The 19624-nt window shown below is 37.5% G+C and overlaps 1 protein-coding gene across 1 annotated transcript; it reads left to right on the top strand.

Moving 5' to 3' along the window:
- Positions 1 to 3707: 3707 nt before the first annotated feature.
- naalad2 (N-acetylated alpha-linked acidic dipeptidase 2) lies at positions 3708 to 15652 on the top strand. Its single transcript, XM_008425493.3, has 20 exons — positions 3708 to 3949; positions 5321 to 5432; positions 5654 to 5840; positions 8472 to 8573; positions 8663 to 8788; positions 8887 to 8967; positions 9140 to 9245; positions 9939 to 10032; positions 10178 to 10273; positions 10693 to 10778; positions 11122 to 11241; positions 11326 to 11408; positions 11487 to 11550; positions 11635 to 11702; positions 12013 to 12104; positions 13361 to 13451; positions 13784 to 14048; positions 14166 to 14247; positions 14388 to 14480; positions 15240 to 15652. Exons 1-20 carry the CDS (start codon positions 3868 to 3870, stop codon positions 15427 to 15429), a joined length of 2220 nt encoding a protein of 739 aa, XP_008423715.1. The 5' UTR covers positions 3708 to 3867; the 3' UTR covers positions 15430 to 15652.
- The last annotated feature ends 3972 nt before the right edge of the window (positions 15653 to 19624 follow it).

The following is a 19624-nucleotide window of genomic DNA, read 5'->3' on the forward strand; positions in this document are numbered from 1 at the left end:
AGAGGGAGCCACAGACCAAAATGTCTAAGTGAATCTTCTTTTTTTTTTTTTTTTTTTTAGGTTTAGTTAGAAGTGGCTTGTGCATTGTGTTTCGTTTATGTTAATGTTTTCATTGTTAAATATCCATCCATCCATCCATCCATTTTCTGTACACCCTTGTCCCTTAGTGGAGTCGGGAGGGGTGCTGGTGCCCATCTCCAGCTAACGTTCTGGGCGAGAGGCGGGGTCACCCTGGACAGGTCGCCAGTCTGTCACAGGGCAACACAGAGACAGGCAGGACAAACAACCACGCACACACACACTTCCACCTAGGGAGAATTTAGACAGACCAATTAACCTCTCAGTTTTTGGACTGTGGGAGGAAGCCGGAGTGCCCGGAGAGAACCCACGCATGCACAGGGAGAACATGCAAACTCCATGCAGAAAGACCCCGGGCTGGGAATCGAACCCAGAACCTTCTTGCTGCAAGGCAACAGCTCTATTGTTAAATATACCTATTTCATTTTTTCAAACATACATTATTAATGGAGGGGCCATGCTCGGGACCTCCAACTAGCAGGACTCCTTACTGGTTGGGGTCACCGGGTAGTTTCATACTGTGGTAAATCCGCTTCTGCCTATTGATAACTTAAAAACGCAACGCACTTTGTGGATGAGAAACAGAGACAACATTATAGATAACAATTGCTATTGCATCATAAATCAGATCGCAATAAATATATTTATTTATTTACAATTTTTCCCATATAAACATGCATCATGGACATGAAGTCCATATTGATTCAATCTTCCATTTGGAGTAGGGAACAAACTGTTCCTGCTCTGATGAATCATAGAGAAAAGTGACTAAAACAGGATAGACCATAATCTTTACTCTCCATCTTAAAGTCCTTGAGACATGCACCCTGTAGGGAGGACAGGTAGCACAGATTGTTAGATTAGAATCGTTGTTCGGTGAGAAAAGACAGGTGTGTCCAAACGTCTAGCTACTGACAGGTTAGGTGAAGCTGATTAATACTGTACAGGTAATCCTTTATCTTCATTGTTCCACCACCTTTCCAACAACACTTGCAATATTACACAGTTTAATCTTTTTCCAATCTGACCATAAAACGATATCTTCTGCAGACATTTGACTTGTCCATGCGACTATCTAGGCTCTAACTGAGCTTGAAGACTTCAGTAGAAGCAGGAGCTTCTTTCTTAGTCGGGAGCCTCTCAGTCTATTTTGATGTCAAACAAAAATGACAGTAGGGGATCATTTGATCACCATTGCCAAGGAAAGAGGACATCAGTCCATCTGGACAAATGATCCAAGAGTGTACTAAAAGACCTTTCACATCCAGGACGTGCCTACTACACTCCCTCACTACCCTCGCATCAGGCAGCATGTCAACACACAGAGTTTGTACAAACCAGCTCAGGATCCGCTTCTTCTCTCATGCTGTGGGCAGCTTGCTAAAACAACCACCCTGAAAACAGGGTGGGAAGCACAGGGGTCACAAATGAGGAGTTTAAGAACTCCTCATCAAATCTTTTAAAAACCCATTTGGCAACTAAACTAAAATTCTTGTCTTTGTCGCTACAGAAGTATGCACAAAGTTTAAGAAATATAGCATTGAACACACTATATGGTGTGTTCAGGCTATATGGCCTGAATACACCATATAGTTCTAAGAATTTCTTAATTATTTAGAATTATCACAGATTTTATTTCTATTTTTAACCGGATTCTTTTTCTTTTCAATAACATTTTATCACAAATATGAATATTTGAACAGGGGATGCACATTTCTTTTCTTATTGCCAAATCTTTTTTGTATTTACGTTTTTAATGTATTTATCTCTTATGTGAAATGCCAATATAACTTAACTTAACTTATAATATAAGTTGTCATGTCAACTTGCTTTTCCATCAGATGTTTTTTTTTTCCAAAACTGACCTGAATTGGTAAATCAGGGCATCCTTTAAGAAGGTAAAGGGTGATGCATTAGATCAACCAATGAACAACCAGTCTGACAATGGAAGGACAAGGATTTGGATAAGGTCAACAGCCAGCATGAAGAGGAAGAGGAGCGAGGTTGTGATGAAGGAATAGATAATGATTTGTGACCCACAACAAGATGCTGATGGACTTCTTTTCACTCTACTCCTCATTCTTTAACCCTGTTGACCATATTATCTCAGTACGAAGAAGGAAAGCAGGAAGATTGCGCTCTAATTTCTACAGCACTGCATGTACAAATTTCCTTAAGGGGATTGTCTTATAGTCCCATTTCTACCTTACTTTTTTTTTCCCCCGTTGTCCTCTGCAGTGTTGTCCTTAGCTACACACAATGAAACAAGAACTTGTCACTCTGATGGCACTGCAGGATTTTGAGGAAAAGACCGGCTTTTGTAGGTAATCCATGTTTTGCTATTTGTACGGATTGTTTTCAGAAATGCATTTGCTGCTTTGCAAATACCAAGGATTATTCAAAAAATGCTCCAAAATAACTGTGAAGGGGCCTTCAAGAGACTATTTTTTTTATTAAATCAAGCATGTTTTCCCATTCATAGACAGTCTGATCATTACTCTGGTTTTAAAGTTAAGTAGTGATTGTTTTCCCAGATTACTGTGAAAAACCAGGATGTGTCTGCAGAAATCTGATCACAGGGACAGTATTTGAGTTACAGATTAGGAAGGATCCTTACTGAGCACATGTGCTTCTTTACGCTTCAGTCATATGGTATTTTAAAATACCTGTGTTTATAGTGATTATATGAATTATTGGAATGATAATTTCACCATAGCAGACTATTAACCTGTTATGTTTTACTCCATGCACACAAACATAAACTGTGACCTCTGGAAACTGTGCTTGAAAGAACCAGCTACCTGAGTGTAAATAATCAACAATAGCAAAGGGTTGGCTCAACCCTTTGCCGTTGAAATAGAATAAAATCAGCCATTTCCACACAATGTAAAGGAGCGGTTTCAATAAGAGCCTCAGATAAAAAGTACCCAGAGGACAAGCATAGCTGTGACCTGTGTTGACTTCCTGCATTCCTGAGAGCAGAGGCTCACCAATTCACGCTCCAGTCCGTCAGATGAAAGGGAGATCCTTCACAGCACACAGCTGTTCGGAGACCCAGGAGAGGCCGCAGCAGAACAACGGAGTACACGTGTTGCAGTGTGGGAAACCAAGACTGTCCCGCTCTGACAGCAGAATACAGGAGCAGTCCAGCATATACCTTCAAGTAAACCCAAACAGAAATTGCTGCAAACCAAGTTCTCATTGCTAGTGAGGCTGGCTATAAATATGAACATTCTTATTTTTCCAGAAATACTAAAAAAAAAATGTAATCCATTTTAATAACAAGGTTTTTTTTAATTGTCTAAACCCTTAAAATACATTTAATCTGGATTATTTTTTTCTTTTTTACCTATGGTCTTCTCTGTAGCTTTTTGAACTTTACAAAGTTAGTTCTGCAGCACTTCCTCAAGAGGAACATGAGTCAAGTTAATCATGTCGGGAGTCACTCCTCTCCTTCCCTAATTTGAAAGTATAACATGTCCTGATATTAGACAGCCTCCTCAGGGTGGCCCTGTGTGCTCATAATGACAAATACTGAGTCAGCACATGAATGGCCAAGGTGCACATTAAATGCCCTGACAAAGAGCAGCACTAATGAGCTCCCTCTCCTAACTTCTCTTTCACCGCCTCTAACAGACAGACTTTCAGCTCCTCCCTGCTCGCTTTGCCTCACTCCATCTCACTCTGCCTTTCTCCCACTGTGCACTTCTAAGCAAATTACTCTCTTTATCTGAGCCTCTGCAGAGCCAGTGCTGTGTGGATCTCTGGGACGTTAAGAGCTGCTTGGAAATGAAGAGGGAGAGCAGGTTGGTTCGTTGGATCTGGTGGGCTGTGGTTGTGACAGCTTTGTTCCTGCTGGGCTTCTGCATTGGTGAGACACAGAAACACAACCTAACACAAAGTGTATGTTTGGGGCTGTTTGCTTTTGACTCAAATGTCGCAGTGTTGTAGGGACATTTAGTTTAATCACATGGTTTTTGCTCAGTAGCCACTGTAATTGCATTAGCAATTTTGATACGAAGAGGTTATGTTTCGTGATGCTCTTTAGTTTCAGTGTGACTGTCACCACTTTGACTCATTCAATATCTTTGGCACTAGCAGCAGGGTAACTCACTGCCTACAACCACAGCTGTGTTAAAAATAATGGTGATTCTCCACAGCAGATAAGTGTTTTTGACCAAAATCCGTGTGACCATCCCCCACTTTGAAGGACTGAGCAACTTAACCCACATGAAACACAAGCAACCTCAAACAATGAATCATTGTAGCATTGTAGCGTTCTTTGGAAAGATACTAACAGCGTCACCTGAAGCATATGTCAGATATCAAACATAGAGATTAAACTCAAAGGAATCTTGAGCTTATTTAAGTGCAACTTAGGACTGCAGAGCAGAAAACTGCTGCAGGAAGTTAGAAAAGTAGCAGTGGTGGCATTGTTTATGATTTATTTATTGAATTTTTTTACTTTGTCCCGTGCCACTATCTATTTCATTGTAATGCTTCTGTACTTTTTAATATGTGTTCACTGAAAAGTTAACTTTAATGCTAGCAACAATTAGCCAAGCCACCAGTGTTTGAAGTGTCCACTGGAAGATAAACACCTGAAAGCCACAGAACATTGCTGGTAACATACTAAAGGTGGTATTTCATACTTGCCCACATTACAAAAAATACTTGCACAGTGGTATATACTGTTAACCTCAAATTGCTCTTACCTAGTAACAAATTTAAAGATAGCCTTTTAACTTTACAAACATCTTCCTTCTGCAGAGATGTAGCATAAATGTTTTTGGAATGGTGCTGCCAGTATTTTGACTTGAATCTGATCGAGAACCTGAGGAGGAAGCTGAAAATAATGGTGATGGGAAAAAACGTCAAAAACCTGGAGCACATTACAAACAAATATATTGTCAAACTAACAGTGGAAACATGCAAAAAAAATGAGCAAAACTATAAGAGGATTGATCATTGTAATCCTAATAAATATTTTACCATTGATTATTGACAAGGGTACAAATCACCTTCTTTATGACCTATTAAAATCTAAGTAAAAGCAGAAGTTTTTAGATTGATACTTTTACATTTTTTTGTTTCTTTTTGATATTTGAGGGTATTTGGACCTTATCTCTCACTGTTTTACTGTTATCTTCATAGAAGGGATTTATAACAAATAATTATCTACATAATATCTGCTAATCTTTCAAACATCTCAACTGTTTGCTTTGGACGCTTTGTGTTTTAGGATGGTTCTCAAAGCGCTCAAAGGCAACTGCAAACAACCACAAGACCTCAAGCAAATACCTGGTGGAGTTTTTGGATGAAATGCAGCCAGACCTGATCAGAGACCATCTCAGGTAAACAAAAGAACCGATTCCAAACGAGGCTTTTCAAAAGGGCCTCTGCACCCAAAGAATTAAAGGAATGTGCCGGCTTCTAATTTCGTTCCGTCCATGCCGGAGAAAGAAACAACTCGGAGAGCAAGCTGTATTGAATTTCAAAATCAGATATTAAAAAAAAACCAGCTGACCCAAGCCTTAAGACCACATGAGTGTCACAGCAACTGTCCTTCTTGCAGGAAATTCACCCGTCTCCCCCATCTGGCTGGAACGGAGCAGAATCTGAAATACGCAGAGGAGATCATGAAGGAGTGGCGGGACTTTGGATTGGACTCAGTGGAGATGGTGCCCTATGACATCCTGTTGTCCTATCCCAATAAATCACAGCCAAACTACATCTCCATAGTGGATCACAGTGGGAAAGAGGTAAGGAAGCTGCCAGCAAGTACGATGTGCAGCAAGACTGACTCGTATAGCAGAAGACTGCATTTGTTTTCTTGCGTTTTGCATTCAGAATAACTTTCCCCATGTCTGGAGCTCACATTTACAAACTAATTTGACAGCATTCCTTGTGCGTGACTGGAAAACATTTTGTGAAACAAACCTAATTTACTGTCTTTAGCACTGTGAAGGAAGCTTCTCCACAATCCCTTCATTGATCCCAATGAAGTGAAAAAATGTAGATTTTCTCACAAATTTTAATGATAAGGCTAATTCAGTCCAAAAACCACCTCAGAGTGTGATTGTGACGTGCATGTGGGGATCGCATACCACTCCAGGCAGTTTCTCCTCCTTCCCCCTGCAAGTTTTCACTCAGGTCCAAGGTCCTTTTATAGTTTCACTGTGAGATAAACTTCTGCTTGTGTCTTATGACACAGATAATGAAACAGCACAAAAACAACAAAGAACTGGGACTGTTGTTGCTGCATGCTGGGATGCAGCGAGGAATTCTGACAAAATTCAGACTTACATTCAAGATAATTCAGTAATATTTTTCAGCTGACAAACGTCCAGCTGGACAACACCCATGTCCACTTTTGATCGTCACGTCTGGAGGCACAAAGCGAGGAAGTTTGATTTTATGGTAATAAAGTCCCAAATATGTTTAAGCCTCCACCAGCTCAGGAAAGCTGATGCGTGGTCACTGTTTTTTTTTTTTAATTTTCATTGTGATTTCAATGTACCAACACTAATGTAATCAGCTCTCGCAATTTACTGTCGTAGTTTTATATTTAATATTTTGTTCAAATTGTATGTTTTACTTTATTCAGAGATGATACCAAAAGGAAACGATCTAAGTTGGACTTAGCTACAGCGCTGTAAAATTTGCTCTTAAATCTATATTTCTTTTAAAATGTAAATTTAAAGTGGCATTTCATTATTAAGGAAATAAAACAAAAGTGATTTACCTTTAAATCTAATAACAGCATTAGTTGCCAATAAGCGTTTCCCGTAACATCAGTGTGGAGTATTTTCAGCCCACTTTTCTTTGCCAAATTATTTTAATTCAGCCACATTGGAAAACTAGTAAGTATGAGTATGAAGTTTAAATTAATTAAAAAGCATCTCAGCTTGATTTACATAAAGATTGTTGAGAGATATGCTGAACAATTGAAGTGTGATGGCTTCGCACCATCACAGTATCAACATTTCACTTTAGTCAGTATGATTAGTCAGATTAATCACGGTTTATTCATGCTTATTCACAGGAGTGATTACTTTTCCCCACTAATAACAGAAATCATTATTTGTATTTACAAACAGTGTATAAAACTGTGTGTAAAACAGAAAAACAACAAACCTTCAAGTCAGATGCAAATGAGACAAAATGGATGGTAAAAATTCAGTTCATTGAACTCTCATAACCCAACAGCTGAGCATGAAATTTGTTCCAAAAATATACCAGAACTGATTGACTAATTGAACACGAGTGATGCTAAAACCACACAAGGGAAAAACACAAAGGCAGAGTTAAAATAAATCTGTGACAGAGTGTAACAAAGTAAAAAAATATAATGCAACCACTAACCCAATAAACTTAAAGAATATTATCTAAATGAGTTCATCTGCTTCTTATCTCCTGAAATTAGTACATTAACAATTCTGTGTTAAAGCAAACTAAATGGAAGTTTTTTGCTTATATGCTTGTTATAAGTTTTATCTGTTTTATTATTGCTATGTTAGTTGCTGTTAACAAAATGGAGAGCCATAAAAAGCTCAATATTGTAATTTGCGTATGTGAATCAAAGCACAAATATTAGTGTCCTTTATTTGTGTAATGTTTTGTACAGTGGAGTTCAAAATGCATATTTACACATAGAGGATATAAAGTTTATTGTACTGAGTCTTTTCACATGAAACAATCAGATTTATCATGAACAGTAATTAAGGCAAAACTGTAGAAAATATATATACATTTTGCATTTAAGATGAAATCCCTTCTTTGTCTGTATATATAATCTGCATATGTTATTAGAAGTATTTTTAGCTGCAAATGCATCCTTTTCTACAAAATATCAAGCGTACACTGAAGGAATGCTATGTCATTGCATTTAGGCAATAAACTTGATATTTTCTTATTTTAAAAAGTAAATGAATTATTTATTTTTAATTTTGGCATTGAATGAAATAAACCAAGTGTTTAAAATAAGATGTCTGCAGTTGTTTTTATCTCAGTACTTGATTACGGTTACTAATCATCAGAAAAGTTTACAACTAAGAAAATATTTAACAGCAGCCCTGTTTATTATTATACTGTAAGATGCTGCAACGTATTGCAATGTGCTGCTTTGTATCATATTGTGTCATATTATATTTGATTGTAATATAATATCAAAGTCAAAATGAGTCAAAAGCACACAATACGTTGCATCAGATTGTATTACTGTGTAACTGTGTTGTTTTCTTTACACTTCTGTTGTGCCAAATATGATTGTTTCATGTTAAATTTAAAAAAACAATGATGACATGAAGCACAAGGAACTTCAAAAAGCTGGCAACAGACTCAATTATTCAGCTTAATGTCATTCTGGTCTCATTATGTCTTCGCTGTGGCAGGTTTTTAACACCAGCTTGGCTGAACCAGTTCCACAAGGCTACGAGGACGTCTCCAACATCGTGCCTCCATACAGTGCTTACTCTCCCAAGGGACATCCGGAGGTGCATTCAGATCCACACAGACACAATCACGATGAAAACGGAAAGCAGTGCAGCAAAATATGGTTCTTCTTTATTTCATGTCCCTTCAGGGAGATTTGGTGTACGTGAACTACGGCCGGACAGAGGACTTCCTCCAGTTAGAGAGAGAGATGAACGTCAGTGTGACAGGGAAGATTGTAATAGTCAGATACGGGAAAATATTCAGAGGCAATAAGGTATTTAAAGTTGTGATCTGAACTCAATGCTACACTTTTATCTGACATGACCAACATTAATAAGCACTTTCTCCTCTTGTGCTCCTTCTGTCTCAAAGGTGAAGAACGCCATGTCAGCAGGAGCAAAGGGAGTCATTATGTTTTCTGATCCTGCTGATTATTGGGCAGCAGGAGTCAAGGTAACATAACACAAAGTTAAAAAATAAAAATAAAAAACACACATTCCAGGTTAAAAAAGTAAGAAATGTGGAATTCATTCTATCGATCCCTTGTTATTTACCGTCTGGGAGATTGTGAGTGGTGGGAAATAGATACAACACAACTTCTGTCACTAACCGTGGCTTTGTGCAGCCGTACCCTGACGGCTGGAACCTGCCTGGCGGAGGAGCTCAGAGAGGAAATGTCCTCAACCTGAACGGAGCAGGAGACCCCCTCACACCAGGATACCCAGCTAAAGGTGTGCTAGAAAAGCTTCCTATAGCCTGTAGGAGGCATAAAATGTTGTCACAGTCACAGAGAAAGCCACAAGAATTTCAAACTCGCCGCACGCCAGTGGAATAACAGCACAGCATAACAAGTGCTGTTTTTCCAAAGCTCTTGTTATGCTGTGGAATAACAGGCAGGTTGTTCCACAGTTAACCTGTGGAACAACATGGTTTGTTCAGATGTGACCAATTTGGGTTTTCTGAACTGCAAACAAAATGATTTAAGTGGTTGAAAAGTACAAAACATAAACCTGAACCTGAACACAACACCTTCACCATAAAACATGGTGGTGGCCGCATCATGCTGTGGGGAGATGTTTCTTAAGCAATAACAATTTTATCAGGTCATTTTAAGTAGGAATATGGATGAAACTAAAAGCAAGGAATCCTGGGTAGAAAGCTTGGAGAGGACTTGAGGTTATAGCTGAGGTTTGTCTGTTAGCAAGAGAGCTAGCATGAACACAGACAGAGCTGCAAAAAGAGAGTTTAGATCCATGTGTTCAAATGGCTTAGTCAAAGTCCAGACCTAAATGAGCTGATGAATGGAAAGTCATAAAAAAAACTTTCCTATCAATTTAAAGTGACAAAATGAGGAAAAGGTTACGGATGAGTTAGCATAGAAAAGTAGATAGGACAGTTTGTCACACCTGTGTGTTTCCATCCAGAATACACCTACAGACTCAATCCGGAGGAAGGAGTCGGACTTCCCAAGATTCCTGTTCATCCGATCGGCTTCCACGATGCAATACACCTCCTAAAGTACATATTTTCTCTACTAGATGATGATGATATGTGTCCAAATCATCATCTAACATGCAAAGTACTGCTTGCATATTTGCTGTAGGTAACTGTAGTCATTAATTTTTGTATGTAAAATATTTACGATGCGTTTGAAATACAACAGAAACATGGGGGGGCAGATTCCACCCAACAACTGGAAAGGAGCTCTGAACGTCTCCTATAAGACCGGACCGGGCTTCACCGAAGACTTCAAGAGTCAGTAAGTGCTCCTGATACTGAAGGTATCATTCTGCAATAAGACAATACTCACACTCCCTCATTTGTTAAAACCAACATCTCTTCTGTTAAACGGTCCTTCTGCCACTTCAGTTCGGTCTTCACTCTGTTTTGATTTATTAGGTGCTTCATCCTGCCTTTTTTTTTTTTCTTGTTGCTCATTTCCAAACTTGTGACCCTTTGGTGGCAAGCAGCCAGTGGAAGCACAATGAGGCCTCTTGTGCCTTCTGTCTGTGGCACACATTCATTTTCACACATAACCCTGCATGGAAACAGCATGCTGCACCGCAAACACGCTTGGAAACTAGAATAAATGTTGCCCTTTCAGCAGTCGTTTAATGTTGACATTTGCTCCTTTTGGTGTTTATTTCTCATCTTTGTTTGGATCCTGTGTCGTTGCAGGAAGGTGCGAATGAACATCTACAGTAACAGGCAGGTATCGAGGATCTACAACGTCATTGGAAAGATCAGAGGAGCTTTGGAGCCAGGTACTTATTTATCTAAAATTAACTCATGAAACATACCTGCTGTCTATTATTATACATGGTTTCTAATAGAGTAGTCTGGTGCTTGCAGGCAAGGTCACAGACAGGGCAAGTTTTGTATCAGGGCTACAAATCTATTATTAAAAATGACAAAGCGGTTTATTAAACTCATATCGTTACATTCCTAAAAATAACGGCTTAAATCATATTTTGGCAAAAGTGATTGTGGAATAAAAACAATCATCCACTTTTTGTCCTCGAAAGATTAATTAAGCAAAAAGAAAATAATTTTTGGCATAAAAGGCAATAATCATAAGAAGGTGAGGATTGAACTGCTGTTGTACAGACAGATATGTGATCCTGGGAGGGCACCGTGACGCCTGGGTGTTTGGAGGAATCGACCCGATGTCTGGAGCAGCGGTGGTCCACGAAACAGTGAGGAGTGCTGGCAAGCTGCTCAGAAAAGGTGCAACTTCTCAAACGAGTAAAACGGATAACAATAGATCTGGTGATGAGTTTTTCAGCGTCTCTATCTGATCGTGGCGTGTAGGTTGGAGGCCGAGGAGGACTGTGGTATTTGCCAGCTGGGATGCAGAAGAGTTTGGTCTTCTGGGATCGACGGAATGGGCCGAGGTAGCACAGAAGCAATCGTGTATACGGGTTTATTGACACGTAGACGGCGCACTGACTGAACTTCATCAATCCCAACAGGACAATGCCAGGCTGCTGCAGGAGAGAGCTGTGGCCTACATCAATGCAGACTCCGCCATAGAGGGTGAACAAGCAAGAGTGTGACTCTGTCCTCTCAGTCAGAAGTAGTCGAATTGATTGGTTTTAATTTGTCTTTTTAAAATTCCAGGTATGTACACACTGAGGGTTGACTGCACTCCGTCACTGCACACGTTAGTCTACGACCTCACCAAGCAGGTGAGCGCAGCCTGTCTGATACATGTGGTTCTGATCAGTGTTCACTTATGAGGTCCATAAATATCAATTCCGTCTTGGTGTTTTTAATAATGCAACAATTGTACATAAAGTTACAAAAGGATCTCACCCCATGTTAATTTGAAATCTGGTGGCTTGTGGACTGTGACATTTTTCTTCCAGCAACTCTCAGTTTATTCATAATAACTTTAAGATATTTACACATTTGTGAATGATGACCTGCCTGTCCTATCTTTTTGTTTTGTTTTTAAATCTTGTCCACATTTGATTCTCGGTCCACATTTCTGTGCAGATATCAAGTCCAGAGGAAGGAGAGGAGGGAGTCTCTCTGTATGAGAGCTGGCATAAGAGAGACAACTGGACCAATGACCGTGACGCTCCCCGGTACAAAACCTTGTGATTTTATATAAATAACTACAAACTGTAATAAGAAAATAAGTTAAGAAGGAAAACCATTCTCTAAATGTTGTTTACTGTATGAGTTTGTCAACAAAAATGATCCAAAATCATGAATAATTAACCTACAGCGATGTTGCTGAAGTGATAAATGGGCTCTAATTTCTCTCTACCTGCTTTGAAATAGTAGATTTAATGCATTTCCTCCAAATCTAGAGACATTCATTTGTAGCTATTTACAGTTTTCATAATGCAGCAGCTTACACACCCAAACGCAGTCCAGTAGTAAAGTAGAAACAAAGTGGTAAATTGGTGTTTCCAACCAGCAGCCCCACCATTAACCAGTAAGAAAGTTACACACTTATGCTGAGCGTAGAAACAAATCGCAGCATAAAATAGTGCCACCTACTGGCTCATTTAAGGTAAAAAGAAATGCTCCTATATTTGGTATTAGCCTCTGCATGTGGATTTTATATGTTTCTCTAATATTATTTGCAGAAATGTTTAAGCTTAAGGTTGAATAAAGACTTAATCAATTCACATCATAGACCGTAAGATTTTGTTTTTTAATATCATGAGTGTTTTGTGGACTGCATGGTTTAGAGTTTTGTTTTGAAGTTCTCAGGAACTGAGCATTTCTTTAAAACAGCAAATTTTCTCCATTTCCTTTGGATAATCTCACCCAATCTCTTTGACAAAATGAAATCATGAAATGACGATGCAGTCATCACTACCCGACCATGTTAGACTGGTCAGTGGTAACAATGATCTTTTTTTGTGTTTGACTTTTCTCATGTATCCCTCTTTTGGTTACTTTGTATTTTTTTTCTAAGTACTTGTAACCATTTAGTGAATTCTTGTTTAGCAAGAAGATTTTTCTTCTTGCTTTCCAAGAGTCGCTGACATGTGATGTGATAAATTTTTAACCAGCTGTCATAAGTCTTCACAGCTGTTATAACACCAAAGACTGTTGTAAAAGTCTGTGTTTTGAATGCTTCCAGATGGAGAAAAAAATATTTAACCTACATTAAGATCAACTGAAAAACAATGAAGTGTGACTATAAAAGAAAATAAGTAACTGTGATGCCATTTGCAAACTATTACATTTATGCGATAACTTTTCAGATGGAAAATAGGCAACTATTTAAAATATGTTGTCTATTCTTAACTAATTATTTGGAAGGAAATATATATAAATCCAAAAATCACTAAGTAAGTATGTCTTCCTCCCTGGTTTGATTTAGGATCAGTAAACTTGGGTCAGGCAGTGATTTTGAGGCCTATTTTATCCGGCTGGGAATCGCGGCAGGCAGAGCCAGATACACCAAGAACAAGGTGAGACTCCTCAGAGTGCTGGATCTGCATACATAAAATAACCTTCTGCCACATTGTGTATTTTAAAGGTATAAAGTGTGAGCCTGAAGAGGTGTGCTTGGTTTGACTGACTTAGCACTTTCTAATCTTTTCTTACTCTGCTCATGTGGCAATGAAAAATCACTTTGACAGCCTGCTAACTTTTAAAAGTTAGTACATTTCTAATAGCAATATTTAAGAAAAGCCTTGTACAGTTTGGCTCTGATCTGAGTCTTGCTCAAAACTATTGAAGGTAATTATACTAAAAACTAACTGAAATGTTCTGCTCTCTGTTTGTTTGTGTGTCCGTTCAGAAAACAGAGCGATACAGTAGCTACCCCGTCTATCACAGTGTGTATGAAACCTTTGAGATAGTGGAGAGGTTTTACGACCCAACCTTCAGGAGGCTTCGGGCGGTGGCTCAGGTGAGAGGAGGTCTCATCTTCCTGTTGGCAGATTCCCAGGTGCTTCCTCTCGATGCTAACGAGTACGCAGACTCCCTGAGGAAGTACGCAGACAGCATCGCACATCTGGCACAGACACACACAGAGCTAATGGAGACGTACAAAGTGTCATTCGGTGAGCTCATGTTCACTTTTACCTGTTGATATTGCACAACTGCTGACCGCAACTATATCATGTATTTTTACAGCTGGAGTTAAAGATTTCTTAAAGTTTTCTTTTTGAATTTTCTAGAGTCTCTGTTTTCTGCAGTGAAGAACTTTACAAATGCAGCCAAAGGTTTCCATGAGCGCCTGCAGACTCTCAACATAGAGGAGTAAGAGCTTGAAACCTTTTACACCTGTGGTTAAGCGGAAAATAACAATAAATCAGTGGTTGAATCCTCTGATTTATGCACACATAGAAACTGTTGTTCCTCTTATCAGTGATTTCCAATGCAGTGGTATTTTGTGTTAGTCCTTTACAGGTGCGAATCATGAATGACCAACTCATGTACCTTGAGAGAGCCTTCATCGACCCTCTTGGCTTGCCAGGCAGACCCTTTTACAGGTTAATGATCTTCATACTTGTATGACAGTTCTACAGAATAAGTACAAGCCTTAATTACTCTGACAACTTATCACCAGTGTGCAGGGTGACTGTTTTGGCCCAGGTTTAATCTGCCAGATAAAGTTTTAGATGAGTGTGTCTGTCAGTAGGAATGAAAATCAGGACACTGATTGTATGATGAAATGTTTGACATTTACACAAGTAAGAGGGCTTTAAAACTCAATTTTTCCAACATCATAGTTGAACATTTTAAATCTACCACATTTATACCTACATATTATTATGTTTAATTTGGCCTATTAAACATAATAATATGTTTAATATTATTAAACATATATAATATGGTCTACTCAAATGTTGTAGACCATTTGATCTACAACAAATTTTATACACTTAAAAAAAACATTGAGTAGATCAACTTATCAGCCATTTCAGGTGCAAATTTGATTTATTCAATTATTTCAGTAATTATTTTATGTAATTCTTGTGCTACACTCGACAATTAAATAATTTTAACTTCTGCTGCTTCAAAAGAAAATCCCCATATCATACATATTTCTTTAATTTGATGCTTAGCCTTTCATAAATTCATACAAGGCCACACTACTTTATTTTGCTTAAGAGCTTTAAAGAGGATGACCGGATTTTCTCCTGTCTAATTTCAGCATGTTTTCAAGGAATGCACAATATGTTGCCTCACATCTCCACTCCTGTAACACAATGCTGTCTTTTCTCCCCCATCTCTACTCTGTATTTCAGGCATGTGATTTTCGCTCCCAGCAGCCATAACAAATATGCAGGGGAGTCTTTTCCTGGGATATACGACGCACTGTTTGACATTGAGAACTCAGCTGACCCAGAGAAGGCCTGGCGGGAAGTTAAGCGTCAGATCAGCATTGCAGCATTCACAGTTCATGCCGCTGCCATGACTCTGACGCCGCCTGCCTGAAAGCACAGTCTGAAGAAATCAGAGGACTGTAATATCACGATGTGATGAGACTGTATGTTTTTTTTTATCTTCAACACACTTAGACAAATCAAGCTCTGCAGCTTATCAGGTCAGTTTTCCAGACCTTGGTGAGTGCTGTGAACGTGATCAAAAAGCAAATTTCTTTGCTACTAATGAATTGTTTGGTACGAGAAACAACAATAAAAACACTGTAAACAATAAATTATTTGTTTTTCTTTAACACAGAATAAGGAGAAATTTATGTGGCAGTTTAATATTTAAGTTTTTTAAATACCTTGTACCCACGATAGCAACAATGAACCATGAATCGATGCCACATCAATGAATCAATGTATAGAATCATAAAAGCATTTATTTATATATACTGTAAAAACAATCAGTTTATGTCGGTGGTGTAGGGAAGTTCTTTAAATCAATCAAAGGACCATTATCAAAGTGGTGCTATAACATTTTTTAGCCATTTTACTTCAAAGTCCAGTTTACAATCTTGCCTGAATAGACCATCTGTGGGATCATTGTTGAACCAATGTTCAACACACGAGGGCGCCAGAGTCACAACCTTAATATTTCGAACACTGACACTTTTTAAAAGTAGGCTATTTCATGTAATCATCTGTTCAAAGACTGTTAGTGAATGTCAACATGTTTATGTCGACATAAACATGTTGACATTTTTCAACATGTTAGAAGCATACATAGCATGCTATGTGTGCTATGTTTACACATAGCATAATTTGTCTTCTTCAAAAGACATAGACACAAAAAACTAATTTACCTGTTCCTGATTAGTTTGTCTTTTTAGAAAACAGAAATTTAGAAATAATTTTGCACATTGTTTCTGTTTATAGCTTAAGAAAATTTGGGGGTTTGGTTATTGTACCTGGTTGTTAATATTCTATTTTTAAGGTGTCTCTGTAACGCCTACACAGGGACTTGAAGTCCACATGAGAATAAAAACATTTCTATATTTGAACATTTAGACTAATATGTTAATATTGGCACAGTCCATGTAAAAGTAATAACAATAAGTAAGTGACTGAAAAGAATAACAAACCAAGTGAAATAGTTTGAATCATCAGATCCCATGTAGGACTAATCAAAACTCTGATCTAACTTATTTAATTGATTCCTGTATGTCTGACCTTAGCTTGAGCGCACAGTTTTTTTTTTTCTTTAATCAGAATAATATTGTGTGTTTCGCTTTTTGGGGTTTGTTAATATATTAAATATATATTAACATATAAACAGGTGTTAACATATCATGTTAACACCTGATATGTTAACATGTTTTTCTAAAAAAAAAATTCATTTGAATCCACATTTTTAGCAGAGAATTTGGATTTGCATTAGTTCTCCAGAGATAAAGTCTCCTTTCATAACAACTGTGATGATGACAGCTAAACAAAATAAGCTCCCAGTTGTGGTAGAGGTTTATCTAGTCAAACAACATGATGAGCCCTGAACATTAGCAACTCCTGACTTTGCTTGACATGTATTTTTAATCACATTTTGTAGACTCAAACCTAGTCCTCTTCTTACACATTGGGCACATTCGTGGACGGAAGTACTGCAATGCAAACATTGGTTTGCTTTATTTAACTGAAGCTATACTAATGAGCTGTGAAATTAAATGGGGTTTAAAAGTTATGACAAATTTATGGTTTATGTTTATCACTAATGTGAAAATGTGCGACACTTTCTTCCAATGCTGCTTTTGTTTTTCAGAGACACAGGCCCAATTTTAAGGAGTTAAATTCCAAAGCACAAAAAAATAAACAGATCTGAGAAAGGAATTAACTAATGTGGCATTAAATAAAGAAAAACCATTAAAGAAATTATCAAAATGGGAAAGTAACTGAAACTAAAAGTCCAATCATCATGGGATCACAACAGGTCCCAGTTGGTTTTCAGTCTTTACAACTGTACAATGTCTATTTGTATAACTATCAATTGAAAACTCAAAATTGTCAGAATGACCTTAAATGTCTAGGAAAAATCTCCCTCAAATACCAAGCGCATGATTCCTTTGCTGAATTATAGACACAGAGAGATGTTACATGGAAATTAATAAAACACATTAAGGAAATAAAAATCCCTAAAAGTATTTATTACAGTGTATCACGCATTTCCTTCTAACTGGAATCTGAATTAGGTTTTATTCGTATGTGTAAACCAACTTTTAATCGCATGAAAGGTGTAATATTTCTATGGCCCATTGTGTTGTTTGCTCTGGTACAGTGTTTTGCATAAATACAAATATAATCTTACTTCCCTTTTGGTAAAAGACAAGTTCATAAATGTGAAACATTCTTTCACAGGTCACAGTTTCACCATTTAGGTACCAAGGAACACCTTTCTAAAAGTCACCTTCCTAAAATAATGGACTTTGGGCTAACATGAATGTCCTTGAGTGGACCATCCAGTCCCCAGACTTAAATATCAACTAAGATCTTTGAACGCATCTGGTCTGAAAACGGCTGTGCACTGACATTTGACATTTTACATTTGCGAGTTTAAAACTATAGGATCTGAGGCTATAATTGCTGTTAAAATTATTTCAGAAACGTATTGAGAAGGGTCTGTGAAAACATATAAACACATAATTTTTGTTTTGTCTTATATCTCAACAGTCGAGGAACCAGAAAAGCTAAAAAAAAATGTAAACATTACTCAAATATAAGGCATTAACTGGGACACAAGGCTGCTTTATTGCACAGGCGTACCTGCTTTCCATAATAGGGCTGATCATTGAAAGAAATGTAAATAGCTGTTTTCCTTCTGGAAAAAATGGATCATGTAGGTGTGGTCAGTCACATTAAAAGAGAATAAATGTTTTTACAGTTCACTCTCAAGATCTATGCCTCTTCTTCTGTGACAGCTCTGACTTCTGTTCTGCTTCACTAGGTGAGTTTACAATAAAGCCAAAGAGCATTAAATACTAGATATTTTTTAAATTCAAGAACTTGAATAATTACCCTGTAATTCATAAATAGATGTAGAATTGCAAAATATATTGAATCACAGTCATATTCAAAATATCAGTGTGTGCAATATTGCAAATGTTAATGATTACTTCAATGATAGGATATTACATTTTAAGTGTTATGCATTCATACCCTGCATATGAACATGTTTAGCAAGTTTGATGGACTCTTAATACCCTTGACGTTTACCCAAAATGTATATTTTACATTAGTAATGGAGCTCATGGAGAGGAGTCTGGGGATTTATGCATTGGCAGAGAAAATAATCTGGATTAACAGTAATCAATACGATCCTTGCAATTTTCAGTTCAATAAAAGTTATTAAATTGCAGGAGAAATTCTGTTTATGCAAAGAAAACAAAAACCATCATCATTTGCTTAAACTTTCTTTCCATTTCTGAAAGGTTAAAGGTCATGGATCATCGGATCATCCTGCTACTGTTGCTGAGTATGATCCAATATTTTACAATTTTGTGTTCCTTTGTTCTTTTTAAAGAAAATATATATAATTATTTATACATTTACTCACGTTTATTGGTTCTCTAAACCTATTGTTCATTTTCAATTTTGTGTTGAAAGTGTCTGGCTTCATTCATTTTTCCACTATTCCACTAGTCCAGAAGTGTTGTACATCAACAAAAAGGAATTGATTGTATAAATTTAAATAATTAAATAATTAATGTAATTTATAATTAATAATTATAATTTATTTATACAAGAATTGTCTTGTATAAACTTAAATCAAGCAGCTTGGTATTTAGCAAGCTACTCGATAAACCTGAGCGGCAGAGGACTGTAGCTGTCAGAAACTTCATTGCTATGAAACTTTTACAGGTTGAAAGTCACACTTTATGTATTCTTCTTTGTTTATATAATTTAGCATTGCTAAAAAACATAATGTGGCTTATCAATATTTTGTTGGAAAGAAGCCCGCCGTCTATTTCAAGTATTTTGAAACCAGTAAAGTTCCCTGGTTTAATTTCCAAATATGATATCCAGCTTTAATCTTTAACCTTTGGTTATTATATTCAGGAAGTCGTAACACCAAACTGTTGTACTCTGTCATTTTATATGGTGGATCCATGAAAATATAGAATATATAACCCCTCACATTATTTCCCTGTGTTTTAGCAACCATCCAGCCACTCTCTGTTGTAATAGCACTGAGTGGCTGTAGAAAGGAAATCACC

This window comes from Poecilia reticulata, chromosome 13, assembly GCF_904066995.2.
Source record: "Poecilia reticulata chromosome 13, P_reticulata-male-v2, whole genome shotgun sequence".
Taxonomy (NCBI): domain Eukaryota; kingdom Metazoa; phylum Chordata; class Actinopteri; order Cyprinodontiformes; family Poeciliidae; genus Poecilia; species Poecilia reticulata.

Excerpts from the sequence above, each read along its gene's own strand:
- naalad2 (XM_008425493.3), top strand. The coding sequence starts at position 3,868 with ATGAAGAGGGAGAGCAGGTTGGTTCGTTGGATCTGGTGGGCTGTGGTT. Across the intron at positions 5,841-8,471 it reads TGGATCACAGTGGGAAAGAG|GTTTTTAACACCAGCTTGGC; the intron begins GTAAGGAAGCTG and ends TCGCTGTGGCAG. Across the intron at positions 11,703-12,012 it reads TCTACGACCTCACCAAGCAG|ATATCAAGTCCAGAGGAAGG; the intron begins GTGAGCGCAGCC and ends ATTTCTGTGCAG.